Source organism: Lonchura striata, chromosome 4, assembly GCF_046129695.1.
Source record: "Lonchura striata isolate bLonStr1 chromosome 4, bLonStr1.mat, whole genome shotgun sequence".
NCBI classification, from domain to species: Eukaryota; Metazoa; Chordata; class Aves; order Passeriformes; family Estrildidae; genus Lonchura; species Lonchura striata.
This window is the reverse complement of record NC_134606.1, coordinates 1,752,665-1,778,595: the sequence shown is the minus strand read 5'-3', so window position 1 is coordinate 1,778,595 and position 25,931 is coordinate 1,752,665. Positions and strand designations below refer to the sequence as shown.

Below are 25,931 nucleotides of genomic sequence, written 5' to 3'. Positions count from 1 at the left end.
CGAGGCCTCTCCCGATGAGCTCAGCCCTATCCCGAGCCTCTGAATTTGTGGGATGAGAGCGGCCGGCGCGGGCCGGGGGGCTCGGGGGTGGTGGGAGGCTGTGGCCTCGGGAAGGGAGCCAGGAGCTGGGGTGTTATCCCGGGAAGAAGATTTGGAGCTGGTCCAGGCCGGGTTATAATCCCTGGGAAGAGCTGGGATCCCTTTGGCCACCGCGCTTCCATCACGAAAATCAATTGGGATTTTTTCCAAAACCGAAAGGGCTTTGGTTGAGGGTAAAAATGTGCAGGAGCAGCGATTTCCAGCCTGCACATCTGCATCCTGCACATCTGTCCGACCTGCTTGGTGACAGGAACTCGGGTCCCTGTCCCCGCAGTGGTTGTGACAGCCGGGGACACCCTGGACGGTGACAATCGCATGTGCCCCAAACGGGGACAGCCGCACCCCATCGCGAGCTGGGATTTGGGGTCCCCTCCTGCCAACCCTACGGATCTCAGCCTCATCCCCGGTGCGTTTTTGGGGCGGTCAAGGCTGCAGTGACACTGAGGGGACACCGTGGCCACCGAGGGGACACAGGGATGGATTTTGTCCCTTCCTTTTCCAGGCGGGCAGCGAGGCCATGGCGATGCTGCTGGAGCCCGGGATGCAGAGCCTGCGGATGGGTGAGGATGTCCCCGGGGGTGGCACGGGCTGAGATGTCCCCTGGCCCCCCCTAGATGATCACTCCGTGTCCCTTGCTGTCCCCTCTCTGTGTCCCCTCCACAGCTCCTGTGCTGGGTGAACCAGAACCAGCTGTGGGAGGAGGCTTGATCCCACCATCCCAAACTTGATCCTGCCATCCCAAATCTGATCCAGCCATTCCAAACCCAATCCCACCATTCCAAACCAAATCCCACCATCCCAAACCTCATCCCTCCATCCCAAACCTCATCCCAAACCTGATCCCACCATCCCAAACCTCATCCCTCCATACCAAACCTCATCCCACCATCCCAAACCTGATCCCAAACCTAATCCCTCCATCCCAAACCTGATCCCACCATCCCAAACCTCATCCCAAACCTAATCACTCTGCCCCAAACCTTATCCTGCCATCCCAAACCTGATCCCACCATCTCACACTCAATCCTGCCATCCCAAACTTCATCCCGCCATCCCAAACCTCATCCCAAACCTCATCCCACCATCCCAAACCTTATCCCAAACCTGATCCCACCATCCCAAACCTCATCCCAAACCTAATCACTCTGTCCCAAACCTCATCCCGCCATCCCAAACCTCATCCCGCCACCCCAAACCCAGGAATGTGGAGGCTGTGGCAGGATTTACCCTCCCGACCCCGATCCTTCTCCGCAGGAATGAGGTTTCATGTCCGAGGCTCTCCAGATCTCCCGGGGGGCCACCGCTCCCGCCGGCTCTGTCGCACGTGGAGGCGGCGCAGAGCCCGTTTCCATTTGTCTGGGATCAAATATTTATGGGACAGACACGGATACAGGGAAAGGCACTTACGGAGTGGGCGTAGGGGACAGCAGAGGTGTCACCAGCACAGCTCTGGGGTGGGGGGACACGGCAACCGCTGTCCCCAGCTCTGTGATGTGGCTCTTCCCCAGACATGGAAAATCGGGATCAGACTGATCCCAATCAAATCTGAATCCCAATCCAAATCTGAATCCCAATCCCAATCCCACAGCTGCTGCTGCTGAGGGATCCCAGAGCATTCCCTGGGGCTCCTGAGCTTCCTGAGGGTGTCCCAGTGGCTGTCCCAGGGCAAACTGGTGGCACTGGGAGCCAGGGTGGGTTTGTCCGGACACTGGTGAAAGAGAGATGGAGTTTTGTTATTCCTGGAGGATCCTCTGCTGTTCCCAAATCTGTCCAACCACGGAGTCTGATCTGTTCCCAAAACTCTCCAACCATGGAGCCTCCTCTTTTCCCAAATCTGTCCAACCATGGAGTCTGATCTGTTCCCAAAACTCTCCAACCACGGAGCCTCCTCTGTTCCCAAATCCCTCCAACCACGGAGTCTCCTCTCTTCCCAAATCTGTCCAACCATGGAACCTCCTCTCTTCCCAAATCTGTCCAACCATGGAGTCTGATCTGTTCCCAAATCTCTCCAGAGCCTGGCTGGGGGCGGGCGCTGCTCATCCCTGCTCCCACAGCCCTGATCCCGGCAGGATCCCGGCTGGATCGGCAATCCCAAAGCGCAGGTTTTAGAGCCGACAGCCCCTTCACCTCGCCGGAGTCACCGCCCGGACCCCACAGCCCCTTCCCAACGCTTCACCCCATCCCAATCCCTTGGGAAAGCCGCTCCGTCAGCTCCCCCAGATCCTTCCAGCTGGAGCCGCTCCAGCGGCTCTTTCGTGGGCGGTGATTAATTAATGCCGGCTGCTAATTGGAGCCAGGTGCCCGGGGCAGCGCGGCCGGGACAGCCCCGTGTCCCCGCTGTGGGGTGGGGACTCTGGGGCTCACCCCATCCCGATTCTGGGATCATCGGGGGTCCCCGGCGCTGGAATTCTGCTGCTGGAGGGGACAGGGATGTGGTGGCTTCAGGAGGAGAGAAAATCTGCTGTGGCCATGATCCCCACCCCCAGATTTTGGGATTACCACGGGCTCACGCAGGAGCTTCCAGGGTCTCCAGGAAACAGGGATGTTCTGGAGCGTGGCCAGGGGTCTGATCTGGACCCACCCTCCCTTTCTGGTTCTCCATGGATTTCAACCACAGACACTTCCTTTTCCTTCTTTCCAAGTTTTCCCTCATTCCCACTGAATCCAGACCTTCCAGCTGCTGGTCCCGAGCAGCTTCCCCTGGAAGTGTCCCCTTGGACACATCCCTGGAAGTGTCCAAGGCTGAGTTGGATGCACCTGGGATAATGGAAGGTGTCCCTGCCCATGGACGGGGTGGCACTGGATGGGATTTAGGGACCTCCCCAACTCCAACCATCCCACAATTTCATGATTTTAGGAACTCCACTTCTGGAGACCCCACAGCGACTCTGTCCCCTCCTCCACCACATCCACCCTGGATCCGTCTCCAACGGGATGTCCTGGGTGGTCTCTCCTTGGGGAAGGGTCTTTGGGAAGGGCTGGGATCCCTTCCCACCTGGATACATCTCCAACGGAATGTCCCAGGTGGTCTCTCCTTGGGGAAGGGTCTTTGGGAAGGGCTGGGATCTCTTCCCACCTGGATCCATCTCCATCGGGATGTCCTGGGTGATGCCTCCTTGGGGAAAGGATTTGGGAAGGGCTGGGTTCCCTTCCCACCTGGATCCATCAGGATGTCTGGGGTGGTCTCGCCTTGGGACAGGGTCTTTGGGGTCCCCCAGACTCTCCCATCCGTGTCCCCAGGTGCCAGCGGCGAGCGGTTCCCGACGCCGTCCCCACCCGGCTCCCCGGGGACACCCCACGACAGCTGCAGCATCGCCCCACTGACGCCTTCCCAGTCACCGGTGAGTGCGGGACCAGCGGCACCAGGGCGGGACCAGTAAGGCCAGTGTGGGGTTCCCAGTAAGGCCAGTGTGGGGTTCCCAGTAAGGCAGCTTTGGGGTCCCAGTAAGGCAGCTTTGGGGTCCCAGTAAGGCCAGTGTGGGGTTCCCAGTAAGGCAGCTTTGGGGTCCCAGTAAGGCCAGTGTGGAGTTCCTAGTAAGGCCAGTGTGGGGTTCCCAGTAAGGCCAGTGTGGAGTTCCCAGTAAGGCCAGTGTGGGGTTCCCAGTAAGGCAGCTTTGGGGTCCCAGTAAGGCCAGTGTGGGGTTCCCAGTAAGGCCATTATGGGATTCCCAGTAAGGCCAGTGTAGGGTTCCCAGTAAGGCAGTTTTGGGGTCCCAGTAAGGCAGCTTTGGGGTCCCAGTAAGGCCATTGTGGGGTTCCCAGTAAGGCAGCTTTGGGGTCCCAGTAAAGCCAGTGTGGGGTTCCCAGTAAGGCCAGTGTGGGGTTCCCAGTAAGGCAGTTTTGGGGTCCCAGTAAGGCCACTGGGGTCCGTCCCCCTGTCCTTTCCCCCTCTGGTCCTTCCCCAGTTCCTTCTCTCCTTCCCCTCCACTCCCCTCCAAGTCCAGCCTCCATTCCCCCCCAGTCCCACAGGATGGGTCAGTCTATCCCCAGGACCTCTATCCATGGGATTTTTGGGATGGAGGTGTTTTCCAGCTCTGGAATGACCCACCAGGAAAAGTCCAACCCCCACAATACTCCTGTCCTCCTCCGGGGCTGGTGGGTGTGGGAGGCCGCGTTCCAGAGTCGGATCCTCCCTGGAGTTCCTTGTCCCTGCACATTCCTGCGCCGGCCGCCTCTTCCCTGCTGATCCCGGCATTTTTCCCGGCCAGCTCGTGTCCACATTTAAAACTGGGGACATTAAAAGTTAACGAGGCTTTTGGCTTCCTGTGGTGACATGGGGACAGGGCCTCGTCACATCCTTACGGATTCTTCGGCACGAGGAGGGAGGGGACACGGAGTGGGGACAGGAAAAGTGTGGGAGCAGTGGTGGGAACATCCCAAAATGCCTGGGCCAGGGGGATTTCCAGCTGGGCAAGCCTTGGGGACACCTGGGACAAGGTGAGATTGGACACAGGGAAGGATTTTGGCTGGGTGACCCTGGGGACACCTGGGATGAGGTCACCTCGTCCAAGATGAGGAGCAGGGAATGGTTTGGATTCAGTGACCCTTGGGGACACCTGGGACAATGTCCCCTGGAATGAGACCGGACACAGGAAGATATTTTAGCTGGGTGACACATGGGGACACCTGAGATGATGTCACCTAGTCCAAGATGGAGAGCAGGGAATGGTTTGAGTTCAGTGACCCTTGGGGACACCTGGGACAATGTCCCTTGGAGCAAGACTAGAAACTGGCAAGGTTTTCGGCTGGGCGACCCTTGGGGACACCTGGGACAATGTCCCCTGGAATGAGACCGGACACAGGAAGATATTTTAGCTGGGTGACACATGGGGACACCTGAGATGATGTCACCTAGTCCAAGATGGAGAGCAGGGAATGGTTTGGATTCAGTGACCCTTGGGGACACCTGGGACAATGTCCCTTGGACTGAGACTGGACACAGGGAAGGATTTTGGCTGGGTGACCCTGGGGACACCTGGGATGGTGTCACCTAGTCCAAGATGAGGAGCAGGGAACAGTTTGGGTTCAGTGACCCTTGGGGACACCTGGGACAATGACCCTTGGAGCGAGACCAAACACAGGCAAGGTTTTTGGGAATCTTGGCTCCAATTTCCGGGTCCAAGTGAGGGGGGCTCAGCACAATAAAAACAGGGGCCCCCAACCACCCTGGCTGCTCCCATGGGCACCAATCCCCTTCCAGGGCTGCCCAAATCCCTGCGTCCCATGGGAACCACCTTTGGGAACGACCACAGCCACCCCGTGGGACATGGGAGATGCTTTTCCCAATGAGCTGAAGATGTGTAAGGAGAATCACTCATCAGAAATCATCAAACTGAGTGAAAATCCAAGAAAAATCCTGAAAATCCTGGGGAAATGAGCCTGTTCCTGGGGTTTTTACTGCTTTTCTGGAATCGCCCAGTCCCAGCTGAGTGCTTGACCCCATTCCTTGCCTTCCAGCGGAGTGAGGCGCGTTCCAAGCAGACCCCGTCCTTCTCTGTGGTGGTGGCCATCGACTTCGGCACCACCTCCAGTGGTTACGCCTTCAGCTTCACCAGCGATCCCGAGGCCATCCACATGATGAGGTGAGGACCTGCCAGGGGCCTCGGAGCTGGGAAAGGACCTTTATGGCCCCAAGATGGTCAGAAGTTGGGTTGCTGGGAGATGGTTCCTGGAAGCGGTGGTTGGGAGGTGTGGGGTGAGGATACTCCAAGGGCTGGAGCCCCTCTGCTCTGGAGCCAGGCTGGGAGAGCTGGGAATGTTCTCCTGGAGAAGGGAAAATTCCAGGGAATGCTCAGAGTGCCTGGAGGGGCTCCAGGAGAGCTGGAGAGGGACTGGGGACAAGGGACAGAGGGACAGGAGCCAGGGAATGGCTCCCACTGGGAAAGGGGAGCTTGGGCTGGGATCTTGGCAAGGAATTCCTGGCTGGGCTGGAATTCCCAGATTTGCTGTGGCTGCCAATGGATCCCTGGAAGTTCTCAAGGCCATCTTGGATGGACCTGGATTCACCTGGGATTGGAAGGGATGGTGGCACTCAGTGGCCTTCAAGGTCCCTCCCAACCCAACCCAGTCTGGAATTCCATGATATTCCTCAGAGGATGGAGCGGGATCACCCCTCCTCCTCCATCCTCCTTTAAGGTCCTTCAGACCACGCCCACAGAAATTAATTAAACCTGGCAGGACCCATTCCCTGGAAGTTCACCTGCTCCGGCTCCTCTTGCAGGAAATGGGAGGGAGGGGACCCGGGCGTGGCCAACCAGAAGACCCCCACCAGCCTCCTGCTGACCCCGGAAGGGACATTCCACAGCTTCGGCTACACCGCCCGCGATTACTACCACGACCTGGACCCCGAGGAGGCCCGCGAGTGGTTCTACTTCGAGAAGTTTAAGATGAAGATCCACAGCACCAGTGTGAGTCGCTGCTCCCATCCTGACGTTCCTGGTGTTCCCAGGGGGATCCTGGCCGGGCTGGGAATTGAAATTTTGGGAAAAATTCAATTTTAGCCCATTTTAGGGGGTGAATTTGAGGTTCTTCCATCCGAGCTGCTCCGGGGTGGGTGGATGTGGTTGCACAAAGCTTCATGTGCTGGAGCAAATTCCTGAGATCTGGTGATGGATCCGGCCACCTCCCAGCCCCTCGTGTGATCCATTTGCTGCTCCCGGCAGGATCTGACCATGAAAACCGAGCTGGAAGCTGTCAATGGCAAGAAGATGCCGGCGCTGGAGGTGTTCGCCCACGCGCTGCGCTTCTTCAAGCAGCACGCGGTGCAGGTGGGGCCACCTCCATCCCTCCTCCTCCATCCCAAATGGAATCCTTGGTGTCCTCCTTGTGCACTCCATGTGAGGGTGGGGAGATCCTGGAATGGAATTCCCAGATTTGCTGTGGCTGCCCCGTCCCTGGGAGTGTCCAAGGCCGGGTTGGACACTGTGACTTGGAGTGACCTGGGATCACGGGAGGTGTCCCTGGGTGGGACTGGATGGGATTTAAGGTCCCTCCCAATCCAAACCATTCCGTGATTCACCGGGAGCCCTCAGGTGTCACCTCCTGCTTGTCCCCTGGCAGGAGCTGAAGGACCAGTGTCCGTCCCTGCCCGAGAGCGATGCCATCCGCTGGGTCCTCACCGTGCCCGCCATCTGGAAGCAGCCGGCCAAGCAGTTCATGCGGGAAGCGGCCTACAAGGTGGGGGGACTCCAGAGGGTGACCACGTGGTGACCCTCGCAGTGGTTGTGGTCTCCGGGGCATCCCCTTCCTCCCTCAAACGGAATTCCCACTGTCAGAGGGTAGCGTTAGGTGGGATCTTGGGATGGAATTCCTGGCTGGGATGGAATTCCCAGATTTGCTGTGGCTGCCCCTGGATCCCTGGCAGTGCCCAAGGCCAGGTTGGACATTGGCGATTGGAGCAACCTGGGATAGTGGGAGGTGTCCCTGCCCGTGGCAGAGGGTGAAATGGGATGGGATTTAAGGTCCTTCCAACCCAAACCTACCAAAAATTGTTGGGTGAGCAGGTGGATAATTTGCCAGGTGGGTGGTTAAGTGGATGGTTGGGTGGTTGGTTTGGTGCTAGGTCATTGGTTGAGCAGTTCTCTGGTTGAGTGGTTGGGTTGTTGGTCAGTGTGTTGGTTGAGTGGTTGGTTGGTTGGTTGAATGGGTGGGTCATTGGTTGGGTGGCTGGTTGAGCAGTTCAGTCACTGGTTGGGTGATTAGTTTGGTGGTTGGGTCATTGGCTGAGCTGTTGGTTGGTTGGTTGTGTGCTTGGTTTGGTGTTCAGGACATTGGTTGGGTCATTGGTTGACTGGTTCATTGGTCGAGCAGTTGGATGATTGAGTAGGTGATTGGTTTGGCAGTCAGGTCTTTGGATGTGTGGTTGGTTGGACGTTTGGTTGGGTGGTGAGGTCATTGGTTGGTCAGTTGGGTGGGTGGGTGGTTTAGTTGGGTGTTTGGTTGGGTGGTGAGGTCATTGGTTGGTTGGATGGTTAGTTGGCTGGTGAGGTGGTTGGTTGGTTGGGTGGTTGGTCTGGTGGTCAGGTCATTGGGTGGTCAGTTGGGTGGTTGGTTTGATGGTTGGGTGGCTCTATGGCAGGTTGAGTGGTTGGATTGTCACCTGCACGCTTGGGCTGTTGGTTGAGCTGCCGGGTCACGGGTCGGGCGGCTGATTGGTCGGTTGAGTTTCTGGGTGCACATTCCCATCTTGGCGAGCGTTGGGTCCTCCCGCGTTCCACAATTCCAGATCCGCGTGAGCACCGAGGGGACGGGGACACCCCTGGGACCCCCCCCCATCCCCTGTCCCCTCCCCGCCCTGTCACCGCGTGTCCCCGCAGGCCGGGCTGGTGTCCCCGGAGACGCCGGAGCAGCTGCTGATCGCGCTGGAGCCCGAGGCCGCCTCCATCTACTGCCGGAAGCTGCGGCTGCACCAACTGATCGAGCTGAGCTGCCGCCCCCCGGCCGGCGGGGCTGAGCCCCCCCAGCCCATCGACTCCAGCTTCCGGCAGGGTGAGGGGTGGGAATGGGGAATGGGGAATGGGGTGGGGACAGGGCCGGGGGCTGGTGGAGCAGGGAATGGGATCCGGCCCCGCGTGCCAGGTCTGGAGGGTCCATCAGCTGCCGTGGCTGGGAAAGTCCCCGGAGACCCCGTTCCCAGAGATCCCCTGTCCCCAGAGATCAACCCTGTTGCCAGAAACCCCATTCCCAGAGATTCCCCATTCCCAGAGATCATCCCCGTTGCCAGAAACCCCATTCCCAGGGATTCCCCATTCCCAGAGATCATCCCCATTGCCAGAAACCCCGTTCCCAGAGATTCCCCATTCCCAGAGATCATCCCCATTGCCAGAAACCCCATTCCCAGAGATTCCCCATTCCCAGAGATCATCCCCATTGCCAGAAATCCCATTGCCAGAGACCCCATTGCCAAAAATCCTATTTCCAGAGACCTTGTTGCCGAAGATCCCAATCCCAGAGATTTCCTCGTTCCCAAAGACCCCCTGTCCCCAGATATTCTCGCAATTGCCAGAAACCCCATTCCCAGAGATTCCCCATTGCCAGAGACCCCCAGTTCCCAGAGGCTTCCAACCCTCACACCCCCATTCCCAGGGATCTCCCATTCCCAGAGATCCCCATCCCCAGAGGCCCCTTATTCCCAGACCCCCTCATTCCCAGATCTCCCCATTCCCCGAGATCCATCATTGCCAGAGACCCTCCCTTCCCAAGGACCCCATTTCCAGGTTCCCCCATTCCCAGAGACCCCATTCCCAGACCCCTCATTCCCAGAGATCCCCCGGCTCCAAAGACCCCATTCCCAGACCCCCCATTCCCAGAAACCCCATTCCCAGACCCCCCCATTCCCAGAAACCCCATTCCCAGACCCCCCCCATTCCCAGAAACCCCATTCCCAGAGATCCCTCAGCCCCAGAGACCCCATTCCCAGAGACCCCATTCCCAGACTCACCATGCACTGGTGGCAATCCCAGATGGAGATTTGGGATCCCATGGGGGATTTATGGGGTTGCTCGAGCAGATCCCAAGGATGAGGAATTATCCACACATGCCAAAAATATCCCAGGACAACCCCACCTTTCCCAACTCATCCCGGCCCTTCCGGGCGGCTTTGATGTCCCTGGGATGGGGGGAGCAGAGGAAACCCCACCCGGGCTGTGGGGTGTGAGCTGGAGGTGGCATCGCCCAGGGTGGGCACAGGGTGATCCCATGGGATCCGGGGGGATCCTTTGGGATCGCAGCAGGGCAGAGGGAAAGCTGGATCAGCCCATCCATGGTGGAGCTGGGTCATATTGGGGTCCTGGCTGGAGAAGGGCGGTCACCAGTGCTCCCAGTACAGACCCCACAGTGGGAATGGGATGGATCCTGGGGAATGGGGTGGGTACCATGGAAATGGGGTGGATCCCACGGAAATGGGCTGGATCCCATGGAAATGTAGTGGATCCCATGGAAGTGGGGGGGATCCCACGGAAATGGGCTGGATCCCATGGAAATGTAGTGGATCCCATGGAAGTGGGGGGGATCCCACGGAAATGGGCTGGATCCCATGGAAATGGGTTGGATCTCATTAATGTGGGGGGGATCCCATGGATGTGGGGTGGATCCCATTAATGTGGGGGGGATCCCACGGAAATGGGATTGATCCCACAGAAATGGGGTGGATCCCATGGATGTTGGGGGGAGGATCCCACGGAAATCTGATAAATCCCATGGAAATGGGATGGATCCCATCAATGTGGGTGGGATCCCACAGAAATGGGATAGATCCTATGGAAATGGGGTGGATCCCGTGGAAGTGGGGTGGATCCCACAGAAATGGGGTGGGTCCCATGGATGGGGGAGGGATCCCACGGAAATCGGATAAATCCCATGGAAATGGGGTGGATCCCATGGAAGTGGGGTAGATCTCATGGAAGTGGGGTGGATCCCACGGAAATGGGGTGGATCCCACAGAAGTGGGGTTGATCCCACAGAAATGGGGTAGATCTCATAGAAGTGGGGTGGATCCCATGGAAGAAGGGTGGATCCAATGGAAATGGAGTGGATCCCATGGAAATGGGGTGGATCCCATGGAAATGGGGTGGATCCCACGGAAATGGGGTGGATCCCACGGAAATGGGGTGGATCCCATGGAAATGGGGTGGATCCCACGGAAATGGGGTGGATCCCACGGAAGTGGGGTGGATCCCACAGAAGAAGGGTGGATCCCACGGAAATGGGGTGGATCCCACGGAAATGGGGTGGATCCCACGGAAGTGGGGTGGATCCCACGGAAATGGGGTGGATCCCATGGAAGTGGGGTGGATCCCATGGAAGTGGGGGGGATCCCATGGAAGTGGGGTGGATCCCATGGAAATGGGGTGGATCCCATGGAAGTGGGGGGGATCCCACGGAAGTGGGGTGGATCCCATGGAAATGGGGTGGATCCCATGGAAGTGGGGGGGATCCTGGCCCCGCTGCCGACCCCCGGCTCTGTCCCCCAGCCCGGGAGCAGCTCCGGCGATCCCGGCACAGCCGCACCTTCCTGGTGGAGTCGGGCGTGGGCGAGCTCTGGTCGGAGATGCAGGCAGGTACGAGGCTGGGGACACGGGTGAGGGGTCCCCCCTGGGGATTCCCAAATCCCGGGGTCCCCCTGGATGTCCCCTCCGTGTCACAGCCACCCCCAAGCACCCAAAGGTGACACGGTTGGGGTCTGTCCCTGACCACACACAAGGGACGAGATCTCCGTGCCACCATCCCATCTCTTTGTCTCTCCGCCCGCCCCGATTCCCGATATTTTGGGAAAACGCAGCTCTGGGTCCTCACGGGTGGGTGTCGTGGGGACCGCCACCCTGTCGCTGTCCCCCCCCCGCAGGTGACAGGTACATCGTGGCCGATTGTGGCGGGGGGACGGTGGATCTGACCGTGCACCAGATCGAGAAGCCGCAGGGGACGCTGAAGGAGCTCTACAAAGCCTCGGGTGGGATGAGCATTCCTGGTCATCCTTTTGTCCCCCGCTCCGGGACCCTCCTGGGACCCCAAAGCCGGGCAGAGACCCCAAATCCTGGCCGGGACACCAAGCCCGGGCTGGGACCCCAAACCCTGGGTGGGACCCCAAATCCTAGCTGGGACCCCAAACACCGGTGGGGACCCTAAACCATGGCTGGGACCCCAAACCCCAGCTGGGACCACAAATCCAGGCGGGGACCCCAAATCCTGGCTGAGACCCCAAACCCCGGCTGTGACCCCAAATCCGGGCTGGGACCCCCAAATCCCGGCAGGGACCCCAAATCCGGGCTGTGACCCCAAACACCGGCTGGGAGCCCAAACCCGGGATGGGACCCCAAACCTGGGCTGGGACCTCAAATCCGGGCTGTGACCCCAAACCTGGGCTTGGACCCCAAACTTTGGCGGGGACCTCAAACCCGGGATGGGACACCAAATCCTGGCTGTGACCCCAAATCAGGGCCGGGACCCCAAACACTGGCTGGGACTCCAAATCCCGGCTGGGACCCCAAATCAGGGCCGGGACCCCCAACACCGGCTGGGACTCCAAATCCCGGCTGGGACCCCAAATCTGGGCTGGGACCACAAACCCGGGCCAGGACCCCAAATCCGGGCCGGGACCCCAAACCCGGGCTGGGTCCCCAAACCTTGGTGAGGACCTCAAACCTGGGCTAGGACCCCAAACCCGGGCTGGGACCCCAAATCAGGGCTGGGTCCCCAAGCCTGGGCAGGGACCCCAAATCCCGGCAGGGACCCCAAACCCGGGTAGGGACCCCAAGCCCGGGCAGGGACCCCAAATCCCGGCAGGGACCCCAAACCCGGGCAGGGACCCCAAGCCCGGGCAGGGACCCCAAACCCGGGCTGGGCCCCCCCGCCCCACGAAAGGGTGGTGGGTGGGGCTGTGGCTCCACCTGGTGGCGGCGGGGGGAAGTGCAGAGGGACGGGGGACAGGGGACAGAGGGAAGGGGGGACGGGCTGGGGGGACAAGGAGGGACAGGGGTGGATTAGGGGGACAAGGAGGGACAGGGGTGGATTAGGGGGACAAGGTGGGGCAGGGAGGATGGGGAGGGTGGGTTTGGGGGGACAGAGGGACAAGGAGATGGGGTGGAGGGGACAGGGGCGTGTGGGGGACTTGGGGACATGGATGCCACAAGGACATCGAGATGGGGGACATGGGGACATGGTGATAGGGGTGCCTCGGGGATGTGTGGGGACCTGAAGATATGGGGGACATGGGGGAGACAAGGACGTGGGGATGAAGGACATGGGGACATGGGAATATGGGGATATGGTGTGGGGGGGACATGGGGGATTATGGGGGATGTAGGGGTGTGGGTGCCATGGGGACATGGGGACAGAGGGAAGGGGGGACACGGGGACATGGGAATGTGTGGGGCATGGGAACGTGGAGATGTGGGAGAACGCGGTGATGGGGGACATGGCTACCTCAGGGTCACCTCCTGACCCCACCCTGGTCCCTCAGGAGGTCCCTACGGGGCCGTGGGTGTGGACCTGGCCTTTGAGAAGCTCCTGTGCCACATCTTTGGGGACGATTTCATCACCACCTTCAAGGCCAAGCGTCCGGCAGCCTGGGTGGACCTGACCATCGCCTTCGAGGCCCGGAAGCGCGCGGCCGCCCCGAGCCGCTCCAGCCCCCTCAACATCTCCCTGCCCTTCTCCTTCATCGACTTCTACCGCAAACACCGCGGCCACAACGTCGAGACCGCGCTCCGCAAGAGCAAGTGAGGGGTGACGCGGGCTGGGGACGCCTTGGGAGCATGGGGACACGGTGGGAGTGACTTTGGGGTGGAAAGGGCAGGAGAGGGGGGAAAAGGTGGCATAGGGGTGGAGGTGTGGGAGCGGAGAGGACAGGGAAGGACCAAGTGGGAGTTCCGGTCACCCTCGGGTCCCCTGTCTGTCCCCAGTGTCAACCTGGTGAAGTGGTCGTCCCAAGGGATGCTGCGGATGTCCCCCGAGGCCATGAACGAGCTGTTCCAGCCAACCATCACCCACATCATCCAGCACATCGGTGGGGCCTGGGGGCACGCCCATCCATGGGGAACCCCTGTCCCTGTCCCAACCCCGTCCCTGGGATCACTCCTCGTCCCTGGGACCTTCCCTGTTACTGGGAGCCCTCCATTCCTGGGATCATTCCCATCCCCTGGGGGATGCCCCCCGTTCCTGGGAGCTCCTTCATCCCTGGAAGCGTTCCTGTCCCTGGGACCATCCCTATCCCTACGAGCCCCCCATCCTTGGGACCATCTCTCCCTGAGACATCTCCCTCATCCCTGGGACAATCCCACACCCTGGGATCCTCTTTGTCTCCATGACCCCACTCCTGTCCCTGGGACCCTCCAATGCCTGGGACCCCCCTCTTCATCCCTGGGACCTTCCCTGTTCCTGGAACCCTTTTTGTCCCTGGGACCACTCCTGTCTCTGGAACCCACCTTGTCCCTGGAATCCCCCATTCCTGGATCCCCCATTCCTTGTCCCTGGAACTCCCTGTGTCCCTGGAAACCTTTTATCCCTGGAATCACCCTTGTCCCTAGGACCAGACCTTGTCCCTGGAACCCACCTTGTCTGGGAACCCCTCTTGTCCCTGGAACCCTCCCTTGTTCCTGGAACTCTTCCTTGTCCCTGGAACCCCCATTGTCCCTGGAACCCTCCCTTGTTCCTGGAACTCTTCCCTGTCCCTGGAACCCTCCCTTGTTCCTGGAATCTCATTTGTCCCTGGAAAACTTTTATCCCTGGAACCCCCCCCTTGTCCCTGGAACCCTCCCTTGTCCCTGGAATTCCCCTTTTCCTTGGAAACGTTTTATCCCTGGAACCCTCCCTGTCCCTCAGCCCCATTCCATCCCTGGAACTGCTCCCATTCCTGGGCTCCCCTCATCCCCGGCCCCCCATCACCCCCATCCCTTCCCCACACCCCTTCCTCCACCATCCCAACCCTCCAAACCTCCCCTTTCTATCCCCGCTCCAGACACCCTCCTGAAGAAACCCGAGGTCCACGGCATCAAATTCCTGTTCCTGGTGGGCGGCTTCGCCGAGTCGGCCATGCTGCAGCGGGCGGTGCAGGCCGCCTTCGGCCACCGCTGCCGCGTCATCGTCCCGCAGGACGTGGGGCTGACCATCCTCAAAGGGGCCGTGCTCTTCGGCCTGGACCCCGGCGTGGTGCGGGTGCGCCGCTCCCCGCTCACCTACGGCGTGGGGGTCCTCAACAAGTTCGTGGAGGGCAAGCACCCCCGGGAGAAGCTGCTGGTCAAGGAGGGCAAGAACTGGTGCACCGACATCTTCGAGAAGTTCGTCACCGTGGACCAGTCGGTGGCGCTGGGCGAGGTGGTCCAGCGCAGTTACTGCCCGGCCCGGCCCGGCCAGCGCCGGACCATCATCAACATCTACTGCTGTGACACCGATGACGTGGTGTACATCACCGACCCCGGCGTCAGGAAGTGCGGCACCATCAGCCTGGAGCTGGGGGACGCGGGGGACGCGGGCCCGGCGCGGGGCCGGCGGGAGATCCGCACCAGCATGCAGTTCGGGGACACCGAGATCAAGGTGACGGCGCTGGACATGAGCACGGCGCGCAGCGTGAGGGCCACCATCGACTTCCTGTCCAACTGAGACCTTCCTGGAGACTCCACCATTGAATTAATCTCCAACTGCGACCCTCTGCCATCATGGGGACATGCTCAGGACGTGCCACCATCGACTTCCTGTCCAAATGGGACTACCCAGGATGTGCCACCATTGACTTCCTGTCCAACTCAGACCTTCCTGGAGACTCCACCATTGAATTCATCTCCAACTGTGACCCTCTGCCATCATGGGGACATGCTCAGGATGTGCCACCATCGACTTCCTGTCCAACTGGGACTACCCAGGATGTGCCACCATGGGGGACTACCCAGGATGTGCCACCATTGACTTCCTGTCCAACTCAGACCTTCCTGGAGACTCCACCATTGAATTCATCTCCAACTTCGACCCTCTGCCATCATGGGGACATGCCCTGGATGTGCCACCATCGACTTCCTGTCCAACTGGGACTACCCAGGACGTGCCACCATCGACTTCCTGTCCAACTCAGACCTTCCTGGAGACTCCACCATTGAATTCATCTCCAACTTCGACCCTCTGCCATCATGGGGACATGCTCAGGATGTGCCACCATCGACTTCCTGTCCAATTGGGACTACCCAAGATGTGCCACCATCGACTTCCTGTCCAACTCAGACCTTCCTGGAGACTCCACCATTGAATTAATCTCCAACTTCGACCCTCTGCCATCATGGGGACATGCCCAGGAGGTACCACCATCAACTTCCTGTCCAATTGGGACTACCCAGGATGTGCCACCATCAGCTTCCTGTCCAACTGGGACTACACAGGATGTGCCACCATCAACTTCCTGTCCAACTGAGACCTTCCTGGAGACTCCACCATTGAATTCATCTCCAACTGCGACCCTCTGCCATCATGGGGACATGCTCCGGATGTGCCACCATCGACTTCCTGTCCAACTGGGATAACCCAGGATGTGCCACCATCGACTTCCTGTCCAGCTCAGACCTTCCTGGAGACTCCACCATTGAATTCATCTCCAACTGCGACCCTCTGCCATCATGGGGACATGCCCAGGAGGTACCACCATCGACTTCCTGTCCAATTGGGACTACCCAGGATGTGCCACCATCGACTTCCTGTCCAACTGGGACTACCCAGGACGTGCCACCATCGACTTCCTGTCCTACTGGGACTGCCCAGGATGTGCCACCGTCAACTTCCTGTCCAGCTCAGACCTTCCTGGAGATTCCACCATCGAATTAATCTCCAACTGAGCTCCTCTGTCATCATGAGGACAATCCCAGGACCTGCCACCATCAACTTCCTGTCCAACTGAGGGGCCCTGGCATTGTGGGGACATCCCTGGAATCTGCCACCATTGAGTTCCCGTCCATCTGAGACCCTCCTGGAGATGCCACCGTGGACTTCATCTCCACCTGAGGGATGCTGTGATTGTGGGGACACCCTTGAGAGATGTCACCATCAACTTCCTGTCCAAATGAGAGTCCCTGCAATTTGTGGGGGCAATCCCAGGACCTGCCACCATCAACTTCATCTCCAAATGAGAATCCTGTCGTTGTGGGGACACTCGTGGGAGCTGCCACCATCAACTTCCTGTCCAAATGAGACCTCCCTGGAGATGCCACCATGGACTTCCTGTCCAACTGACATTGGGACCACCATTGTGGGGACCACTGGGAGATGCCACCACTGACTTCAACTTCAACCGAGGCCATCCTGGGATCTTCCACCACTGAATCCCATCCAACTGAGAGTCCCTGTCATTGTGGGGACATCCCCAGGAGCTGCCACCATCAACTTCATCTCCAGCTTAAAGCCTGCCAACATCATGGGGACCTCTGGAGATGCCACCATGGACGCCTCGTCCAACTGTTACCTTCCTGGAGATGCCACCATGGAATTCCTGTCCAACTGAGATCTTGCTGGAGATGCCACCACGGAATTCCTGTATAACTGAGACCTTGCTGGAGATGCCACCATGGAATTCCTGTATAACTGAGACCATTTTGGAGATGCCACCATGGAATTCCTGTCCAACTGAGACCTTCCTGGAGATGCCACCATGGAATTCCTGTCCAACTGAGACCTTCCTGGAGATGCCACCATCAATTTCCACCCCAGCTGAGACCTCCTGTCACTGTGGGCACCACACCAGGACCTGGCACTATCGATTCCCTCCCAGACTGAGACCCCCACCCTTATCCTGGGGACCCCAGTCCCTGCCCCTCACCCTCTCCCAGCCCCCTTTTAACTGGAATTTCCCTCATGATCCCTTCCCATCCCCCATCCAGGACTATTTGGGATTGTCCACCCGGGGTTGTCCCCTGTCCCTCTGGGCAGGTTCATGGAGGGGTTTTGGCTCCCAGCCCATTCCCAGTGGGATTTTCCTCCTTCCCGAGGTGGGATTTTGTACTTTAACCCCCCCCCCCCCCCCAGGCATGTAAGATATCTTTATATTTAAATATATATATATATATATATATATGTAGGCACATAAAACTTCCTGAAACTGCTCCTGGTCCTTGTACCACGAGGAAAAAAAAAAATGGGAAAAGAGGGGGAAAACCCCAGGAAAAATCGGAGAAAAATCGGAGAAAAAACCCAAAAAAGAGGCGCTGGCAGCAACACGAGGACACGGCCGTGGGACATGGCCCCAACCCCGAAACCACGGGGGACTCCCCACTCCCACCCCACATTCCACGGGCAAAATTCCTCACCCACCCCAGAGAAGAGGAAGATTCCCACCCCAAGAGGCACAATTCCCCCAAAACCCCCCCCCGGGGCTGCGGGGTGAGGGCGAAGCAGCGGCAGCAGCAACAAGGGGGTGCCCCCCGCCCGCTTTTGGGGACAGTCCTTGTGCTTTTGGGGACTTCGGGGTCCCCCGGGGTGGGGTTTGGGGTCAGTCGAAGCCGTGCCAGTCGCTCTGCTCCGAGTCGTATTCCAGCTCGGCTCCCACGCAGCGCACCCCGTCCAGGAGCATCGGCGTCCCGTGGTGGCGGTCTGGGGACGTCGGGGGACAGGGCTCGGGGACAGCTCGCTGTCCCTTTTGAAGGGGTTTTGGGGGGTTTTAAGGGGTTTTGGGGGGTTTTTAGGCTCGCAGGGGTTGGTTCATCCCAGCAATGTTGGGCCCGGGTGGGTGGGGGATGTGCTGTCCCTTGTGTCACCGCTGTGGTGACCATCTCGGGGGGCTGGGGGTGGCTGGGATATGGGGTGGGGGACACGGGGAGCAAGGGGGTGTTGGGGTTTTTAGGGAGGGTCCCAGGGATGGGGGAATCCCAATGAAAAAGGGGTTCCAGGGACAAAGGGGACATCCCAGGGACAAGTTGGGGGTCCCAGGGACAAACCCAGCCAAGCACAGGGACCCCAGGGACATTGGGGTCACCCCTTACCCCCTCCCTTCACCCCTTCCCGGGGCTCTCCTCAACCCCCAGGCTGGGGAACTTTTGGGATGAAATCACCCGTTTTAGGCAATTCCTCAGCAGGGACAGCGCCACGCCTGAACTGGGACAACTGGGAAGAGTGGCTGGGCCTGGGGTGGGGAGAAGGGGACAGGGAGGGACCCCGGGACCCCCTCCCAGAGCCCCTTACCCATGACCCGGGCCTGGACGGTGACCTTGATGTGGGTGGGGCTGTGTCCGGCCAGGAGCAGCTCCTCCTTCAGCACGCCCTCCTTGTGCGCCGTGTACTCGCAGCGCACGTTGTGCCCTGGCACCGGGGACACCCAGAAGCTGCCGGAGCCCTGCCCGTGCCCTCCTCACCCTGCCCGTGCCTTCCTCACCTGGTCCGTGCCCTCCTCACCCTGCCCGTGCCCTCCTCACCCTGCCTGCACCTTCTGGAACCTTCCCTGAACCTTCTCTGCCCTGCCTGTGCCCACCTCACCCTGCCGGCACCTTCTGGAACCTTCCCTGAACCTTCCCTGCCCTGCCCGTGCCCTCGTCACTCTACCTGCACCTTCCAGAACCTTCCCTGAACCTTCCCTGCCCTGCCCGTGCCCTCCTCACGCTGCCTGAACCTTCCAGAACCTTCCCTGAACCTTCCCTGCCCTGCCCGTGCCCTCGTCACTCTACCTGCACCTTCTGGAACCTTCCCTGCCCTCCCTGAACCCTTCCTGTCCTTTTCTGCCTATGCCTTTCCTGCTCTCCCTAAACCCTCCCTATCCTTCCCTGCCTGTCCCTTCTCTGCCCTGCCTGTGCCCTCCTCACGCTGCCTGAACCTTCCGGAACCTTCTCTGCCCTGCCCGTGCCCTCCTCACCCTGCCCGCACCTTCTGGAACCTTCCCTGAACCTTCTCTGCCCTGCCCGTGCCCTCCTCACCCTGCCTGCACCTTCTGGAACCTTCCAGAACCTTCCCTTCCCTGCCCTGTGCCCTCCTCACGCTGCCTCTGCCTTCCTGAACCTTCCCTGCCCTCCCTCAACCTTTCCCACCCTGCCTGGGCCTGCCTGCACCTCCCGGAACTTTCCCTGCCCTCCCTGAACTCCCAGCTGCAATCCCATCTCCAATCCCGATCCCAGCTCCAATCCTGATCCCAGCTCCAATCCCAATCCCATCTCCAATACCAATCCCAATCCCAGATCCAATCCCGATCCCATCTCCAATCCTGATCTCAGCTCCAATCCCAATCCCAGATCCAATCCCGATCCCAGCTCCAATCCCAATCCCGGCTCCAATCCCAATCCCGGCTCCAATCCCGATCCCGTCTCCAATCCCGATCCCAGCTCCAATCCTGATCCCAGCTCCAATCCCAATCCCAGATCCAATCCCAATCCCAGCTCCAATCCCGATCCTGGCTCCAATCCCGATCCCGGCTCCAATCCCGATCCCATCTCCAATCCTGATCCCAGCTCCAATCCCCATTCCGGCTCCAATCCCGATCCCAGCTCCAAACCCTATCCCAGCTCCAATCCTAATCCCAGCTCCAATCCCGATCCTGGCTCCAATCCCGATCCCAGCTCCAATTCCAATCCTGGCTCCAATCCCAATCCCAGCTCCAATCCCAATCCCATCTCCAATCCTGATCCCAGTTCCAGTCCCAATCCCAGCTCCAATCCCGATCCTGGCTCCAATCCCAATCCCAGCTCCAATCCCAATCCCAGCTCCAATCCTGATCCCGGCTCCAATCCCAATCCCAGCTCCAATCCCAATCCCAGCTCCAATCCCAATCCCAGCTCCAATCCTGATCCCATCTCCAATCCTGATCCCAGTTCCAATTCCAATCCCAGCTGCAATCCCAATCCCAGCTCCAATTCCAATCCCAGCTCCAATCCCAATCCCAGCTCCAATCCCGCTCTGATCCCATTCCCGGTCCAGATCCCAGCTCCAATCCCAGCCCCAATCCCGGATCCCCATCCTGGTCCAGCCACCCACCCCTGATCCTGCTCCTGATCCCGATCTCGATCCCAACCGCTGTTGGGACTCTCCAAACAAACCCTCAAGCTTTTTTGGGATGGAGCCAGTGGCGGGTGGGAAAAGCCCTGCTCCCACCCTGTCCCCACCCTGTCCCCACTGCCGGGAGGTGACACCGATGGCCCCGAGGGGACAGGGATGTGGGACAACTGGGATGGGACCAAGGTGGCCTCGGGGACCTGCGGTGTCCTCGGAGCGGAGCCCGTGTCCCCAAGGAACTGCCACCCCACCCAGGGTGACACTCAGCTGTCCCCAGGCTCCGGGATCCCGTGGATGGATGTGGCAGCGCCCAATTGTCCCCAAAGTGGAGGGTGGCACCTCTTGGAGCCATCCCTGTCCCCCCGGGAAAGGAAAATCCCAACAACAACAAAAAAAGCGGAGCTTGGGGACATCAGGGACCTTGAGGAGAAGGAATTGTCACCTCGCCGAGACACTGAGGGGACACCTGGGGGTGGCCTCGGCCCGTTTGGGGACGTTGGGGACAAGGAGGGGACACGGTACCTTCCGGCAGGGAGGTGACGCTGATGATGCGCAGGTTGGGGTTGGGGACAGGGAGGGGACAAACGTCCTTGCCCAGGTTGGGCACGGGGGGCAGCTGGAAAGTGATCTCGTACTTGTGGAGGATCTTCAGGAATCCCACCTGGAAAAGCGGGATATGGGGGTGACACCACGGCTGGGGTGTCATTGTCACCCCCGCCTTGGGGACAAGGGACACTGGAGAGTCCCCAAGGAAAGTGAGGACCACACCTGGAGAGGGGGAATTGTATCCTAAACATTCCCCCGCTTACATCCCTGTTGGAGGGAAGGGATTTGTGCCCTAAAAAAATCCAGGAAATAGTAAATAGGAGATAATTTAGGGAATAATAGGAATGATTTAGGAAATAAATCAGGAAAAGGTGATTTTGCCCCCAAAAAAACGCTGTAAAAATATGGAACATGGACAAAATTCTGGGAATAACAACCCGTGGATGTCACAGGAGCAGGGAGAGCTTTTCCAGCTGTTCCTGGAAAAGGCTGGAGCGCCTCTTCCCGTGGAATTTTCCTGCTGTCATGACAAAAAGCAGAGCCCTCCAGAGCCTTGGAAAAATCCATTTTGGGAAGGGAGAGAGCTGGGAACGATCCCTGAGGGGAAAAAAAAAAATCCGGGGCCAGGATCCGGAGGGTGGAATTCCCAAAATCCCCCCGGGGCTGGGATCATCCCAAAGAGCTGGAAAAGGATCCGGGGAGAACCTTCCAGAGCTTCAAAAGGCTCCAGGAGAGCTGGAGAGAGACTGGGGAGGACAAGGACACAGGGAATGGGGACATTTGGGGTGGGATTTTGGGAAGGAATTGGGCTGAAATTCCCAAATTTTCAGTGGCTGCCCCATATCCCTGGAAGTGTCCAAGGAACCGCGATGAGCTCCAAGCTCTTTCCCCACTCCCCCCCACCAAAAACCATGCTGGGGATTGATTTTAAAGGGATTTATCCCTTTAAAATCCCGGGAAAAAACAAACGGGATCTTCTTTTCCCAACGCCACGGGGGACCCGTCCCCGTGTCGCCGTGGGTGGCACTGCCACCCCCCTCGTCATGCGGTGGGAAAACAACGGGGGCAGCGCCGGATTTGGGATGGAATTCCGGCCACGAGGCTCTGACTCAGCTGCAGGTGCCACACGTCGGTGGCACCGCGGGTGGCACTTTGTCCCCCACCCGCTGGCACCGCCCCCGGAGCCATTCCACCCGCGGGATAACCGGGAAAAGCTGGGAATGGCCCTGCTGGCATCCGGAGCGGCCCCAGAACGGGGCGGAGGGGACAGTGCCACGTGTCCCCCGTGTCCCCAACACCACCCAAACGTGGCGCTGGATTTGGGGGACAATCCGGAGTTGGTGCCCTCAGGAGTGGCCCTAGGGAATGACATGGAATTGTGGCGTGGGAATGCCTCAAAATCCGGGAATTTTGGGGGAGCTGGCAGCCCCGGAGTGCCCAGGGGACGGTGACACCCCCCTGTTGTCCCCCTGTCCCCCACCTTGACCAGGAAGTGGCCGTCCTTGTCCTGTGTCACCATCACGGCCGAGTCGTGCAGCTGCTCCTGGAAGTGGACGTGGCCCTGTGTCCCCTCCTGGGGGTGGCCCTGTATCCCCTCGGTGGTGAAGCGCACTCCTGTCCCCTTCCCCTTGCTGCCTGCAGGTGACAAAGGCCACCCCGGTCACCGCCGTGTCCCCAGGGGAGGTGGCCTCGAGGTGGTGGCACCAGGAGAGGCTTCCCTGTCACCCCCTCCCTGTGTCACCTGGGACACGGGGGACCTGTGGGGACAGCCAGCTCCTCTCCGAGCAGAGGCCTGCCACTGGCTGATGTCCAGAGGGTCCCCAAGTGTCCCCAAGTGTCCCCAAATGTCCCCAAACGTCCCCAAGTGTCCCCAGGCTTGGCAGACTCCGCTCCCTCCTGTGAAGCCCTCAGGACAGGTGACACTGGCTGGGGACATGGGGACATGGGGCAGGGGACAGGTGAGAAGGGAGGAGAGCATGGAAGTGCCACCAGATGATGTCCAGAAGGTCCCCAAGTGTCCCCAAATGTCCCCAAGTGTCCCCAAGTGTCTCCAGACTCAGCAGACTCTGTTCCCTCCTGTGATGTCCTCAGGACAAGTGACACAGGGACAGAGGGACACAGGTGACCAAGTGACCACAGCCAGCTTCCCTCTGAGCAGGGGCCAGCCACCAGCTGATGTCCAGAGGGTCCCCAAGTGTCCCTAAGTGTCCCCAAGTGTCCCCAGGCTCAGCAGACTCTGTTCCCTCCTTTGATGTCCTCAGGACAAGTGACACTGGCTGGGGACATGGGGACAAGGGGCAGGGGACAGGTGAGAAGGAGGAAGAGCATGGAAGTGCCACCAGCTGATGTCCAGAGGGTCCCTAAGTGTCCCCAAATGTCCCCAAGTGTCCCCAAGTGTCCCCAAGCGTCCCCAGGCTCGGCAGACTCCGCTCCCTCCTCGGGCTGCGCCGGCGAAGGTGACACAGGGGAGGTGACAGGGCTGTGACAAGGCCAGCAGGACAGGCCAGCAGCTTGGGGACAGCGCTGTCCCCACGGAGGCCCAGATCCCGTGGGATTTTCCACGTGCGCCGCTTCCATGGAAAATCCTCCCCTTCCTCCTCCTCCTCCTCCTCCTCCTCCTCCTCCTCCCGCCGAGCCCCGCTCCCAGCTGGCAGCAGATTGTCACCGCTGCCAGCAGCAGATTGTCGCCTCCCTTGTCGCCTGAAGAAAAGGCTCTTTGTGCTGGCAGCGCCGGCAATCCCGGCCTTTAATGAGCCGGGCTTTAATGAGCCGGGCGTTAATGAGCCGGGCGTTAATGAGCCGGGCTTTAAGGTGCCGTCGCTGTTCGGCCCCAAAATCCGTCCCGCACTCCCGGGGGGACAGCGAGGGACACGGTGACAGCGTGGGGACACACGCGGGGACACGCGGGCCACTCTGCGGGGCGGCGCCGCGGCCATCCCGAAGGATCTGCGTGGATCCCAAATCCCGAGCCCAGCCCGGCAATCCCGATCCCGAAGCCCTGATGATCCCAAAGAAGCCTTTGGCGCCCTGGTGGCACTTGGGGACATTTGGCCGCCCCCTCGCCGGGCGCGGAGCCCCCGGGGAGAGCGGGATGGGAGCGGCGGGAATGGGGGACTCGGGATTTGGGGATTGGGGGATTTGGGGACAGCAGGGACAGGCAGGGGTGGCAGCCAGGGATCCGCTGGATCGGGGATTGGTGGGGTCTGCTGGATCTGGGATTGGTGGGATCAGGGAATCCCTTGGATCTGGGATGTGTGGAATCCGGGATTTGTGGGATCTGGGGTGTCTGAGGTTAGGGAATCCGCTGGATCTGGGATTTATGGGATTAGAGAATCCATTGGATCTGGGATTTATGGGATCTGAGATATATGGGGATCAGGGAATCCCCTAGATCTGGGATTTATGGGATCAGGGAATCCCTGGGTCTGGGATTTGTGGGATCTGGGATTTCTGCTATCACACAATCCCTTGGATCTGGAATTTATGGGATCTGGGATTCCCTTGGATTTGGGATTTCTGGGAGCAGGGAATCTCCTGGATCTGGGATTTCTGAGATCGTGGATTTCTGGGATCAGAGAATCCCTGGGTCTAGGATTTGTGGGATCTGGGATTTGGGGGGATCTGGGATTCCCTTGGATTTGGGATTTCTGGGAGCAGGGAATCTCCTGGATCTGGGATTTCTGGGATCAGGGAATCCCCTGGATCAGGGATTTATAGGATCAGGGATTTGTGGGATCAGGGACTCCCGTGGACCTGGGATTTCTGGGATCTGGGGTTTCTGGGATTTGGGAATCAATTGGATTTGGGATTTGTGAGATCAGGGAATCCACTGGATTCGGGGCTTGTGGGATCTGGGATTTCTGGTATCACAGAATCCCTTGGATCTGGGATTTATGGGATCAGGGATTTGTGGGACCAGGGATTCCCATGGACCTGGGATTTCTGGGAATCTGGGATTTGTGGGATCTGGGATTTCTGGGATCAGAACCTGCTGGACCCTTGGGGTCACCGCGTCCCCCCAGGGGGTCTCAGGGTCCCCTCCAGGATGTTCCCAACTTTTTTTTTTTTCCCGGGAATCTCCTGAGGCTCTCTCGGCCTCATCCCACCGGGAAGGAGCCACCCCCGGACCCATTCCCAGGGAAATTCCCGGAGCGGAATCCCACAAAAATTCCTTGGTATTTGTCTCACCCCAACTTTTGGGGTCCCTCAAATCCCTGGAGAGGCTCAGAGGACCCCAAAAGCTCCGGGAAAACCCCAAATCCCGGGATCCGGGGACAGGGAGGGGATTTGGGGACTCACCCTTGCCGGCTGTCGCCATCTGTCCCCTGCGATGTCGCTGTCCCCAATGTCAGCGGCCGGGGGGCATCGTCCGGGAATTCTGCGGGAATGGGATGGGAATAGGGTGGGAATGGGAAGGCGCCAATTCCGTCCCGTATTCCCATCCCATTGCGGCGACAGTGGTGGCCCCGAGGTGGCCGCGATGCTGGCGGGGAGGAGGAGCCAGCGGGCAGCGCCAGGCCTGGAATGGGCGCCGAGCCGGAATGGAAGGGGTGTGGGGGAAAATCCCGGGATCTGATCAAGCCACACCGGGGGACAAGCAGCGCTGTCACCCAGGAGGGGACACCGCGCCCGCCGCTGTCCCCGCCCCCCTTTGCCGAGCGCTCCCAGCCGCGTTTCACCTCCGCCATCACCCGCGGCCCGCCAGCCCCTCCGCGGGGCCGGCCCGGTCCCCTCTGCCACCCCCCGGGTGTCCCCGGTGTCCCCCGTTGTCCCCCGTTGTCCCCCGGTGTCCCCCCGGTGTCGCCGCGCCCCGCTCACCCCGCCGCTCCCGCCGCCCGCTTCCCGCT

At 59.8% G+C, this 25,931-nt stretch overlaps 2 protein-coding genes across 2 annotated transcripts; one reads left to right on the top strand and one right to left on the bottom strand.

Annotated features, from left to right (window-relative positions):
- The first annotated feature begins 616 nt into the window (after positions 1–616).
- On the top strand, positions 617–17,585 carry HSPA12B (heat shock protein family A (Hsp70) member 12B). The gene is made up of 12 exons (XM_077782544.1): positions 617–659; positions 3,340–3,440; positions 5,557–5,681; positions 6,320–6,506; positions 6,762–6,866; positions 7,159–7,275; positions 8,415–8,586; positions 11,070–11,156; positions 11,441–11,545; positions 13,055–13,313; positions 13,497–13,600; positions 14,552–17,585. Exons 1-12 carry the CDS (start codon positions 617–619, stop codon positions 15,190–15,192), a joined length of 2,046 nt encoding a protein of 681 aa, XP_077638670.1. The 3' UTR covers positions 15,193–17,585.
- Positions 17,586–17,591: 6 nt separating this feature from the next.
- Positions 17,592–25,931, bottom strand: ADISSP (adipose secreted signaling protein). The gene is made up of 6 exons (XM_021526826.3): positions 25,903–25,931; positions 25,384–25,462; positions 22,565–22,719; positions 21,061–21,199; positions 18,745–18,861; positions 17,592–18,156 (listed from the first exon to the last, which is right to left on the bottom strand). Exons 2-6 carry the CDS (start codon positions 25,400–25,402, stop codon positions 18,056–18,058), a joined length of 531 nt encoding a protein of 176 aa, XP_021382501.1. The 5' UTR covers positions 25,403–25,462; positions 25,903–25,931; the 3' UTR covers positions 17,592–18,055.

What these genes read in the sequence shown, in the direction of transcription:
- HSPA12B (XM_077782544.1), top strand. Translation starts at nt 617, where the DNA reads ATGGCGATGCTGCTGGAGCCCGGGATGCAGAGCCTGCGGATGG. An exon ending in GAGGCCATCCACATGATGAG is followed by an intron (nt 5,682 to 6,319) that starts GTGAGGACCTGC and finishes CTCCTCTTGCAG; the next exon opens with GAAATGGGAGGGAGGGGACC. An exon ending in TCAAGCAGCACGCGGTGCAG is followed by an intron (nt 6,867 to 7,158) that starts GTGGGGCCACCT and finishes GTCCCCTGGCAG; the next exon opens with GAGCTGAAGGACCAGTGTCC.
- ADISSP (XM_021526826.3), bottom strand. An exon ending in CGTCACCTCCCTGCCGGAAG is followed by an intron (nt 18,862 to 21,060) that starts GTACCGTGTCCC and finishes CCCCGGTGCCAG; the next exon opens with GGCACAACGTGCGCTGCGAG. An exon ending in CGTCCAGGCCCGGGTCATGG is followed by an intron (nt 18,157 to 18,744) that starts GTAAGGGGCTCT and finishes CGACGTCCCCAG; the next exon opens with ACCGCCACCACGGGACGCCG.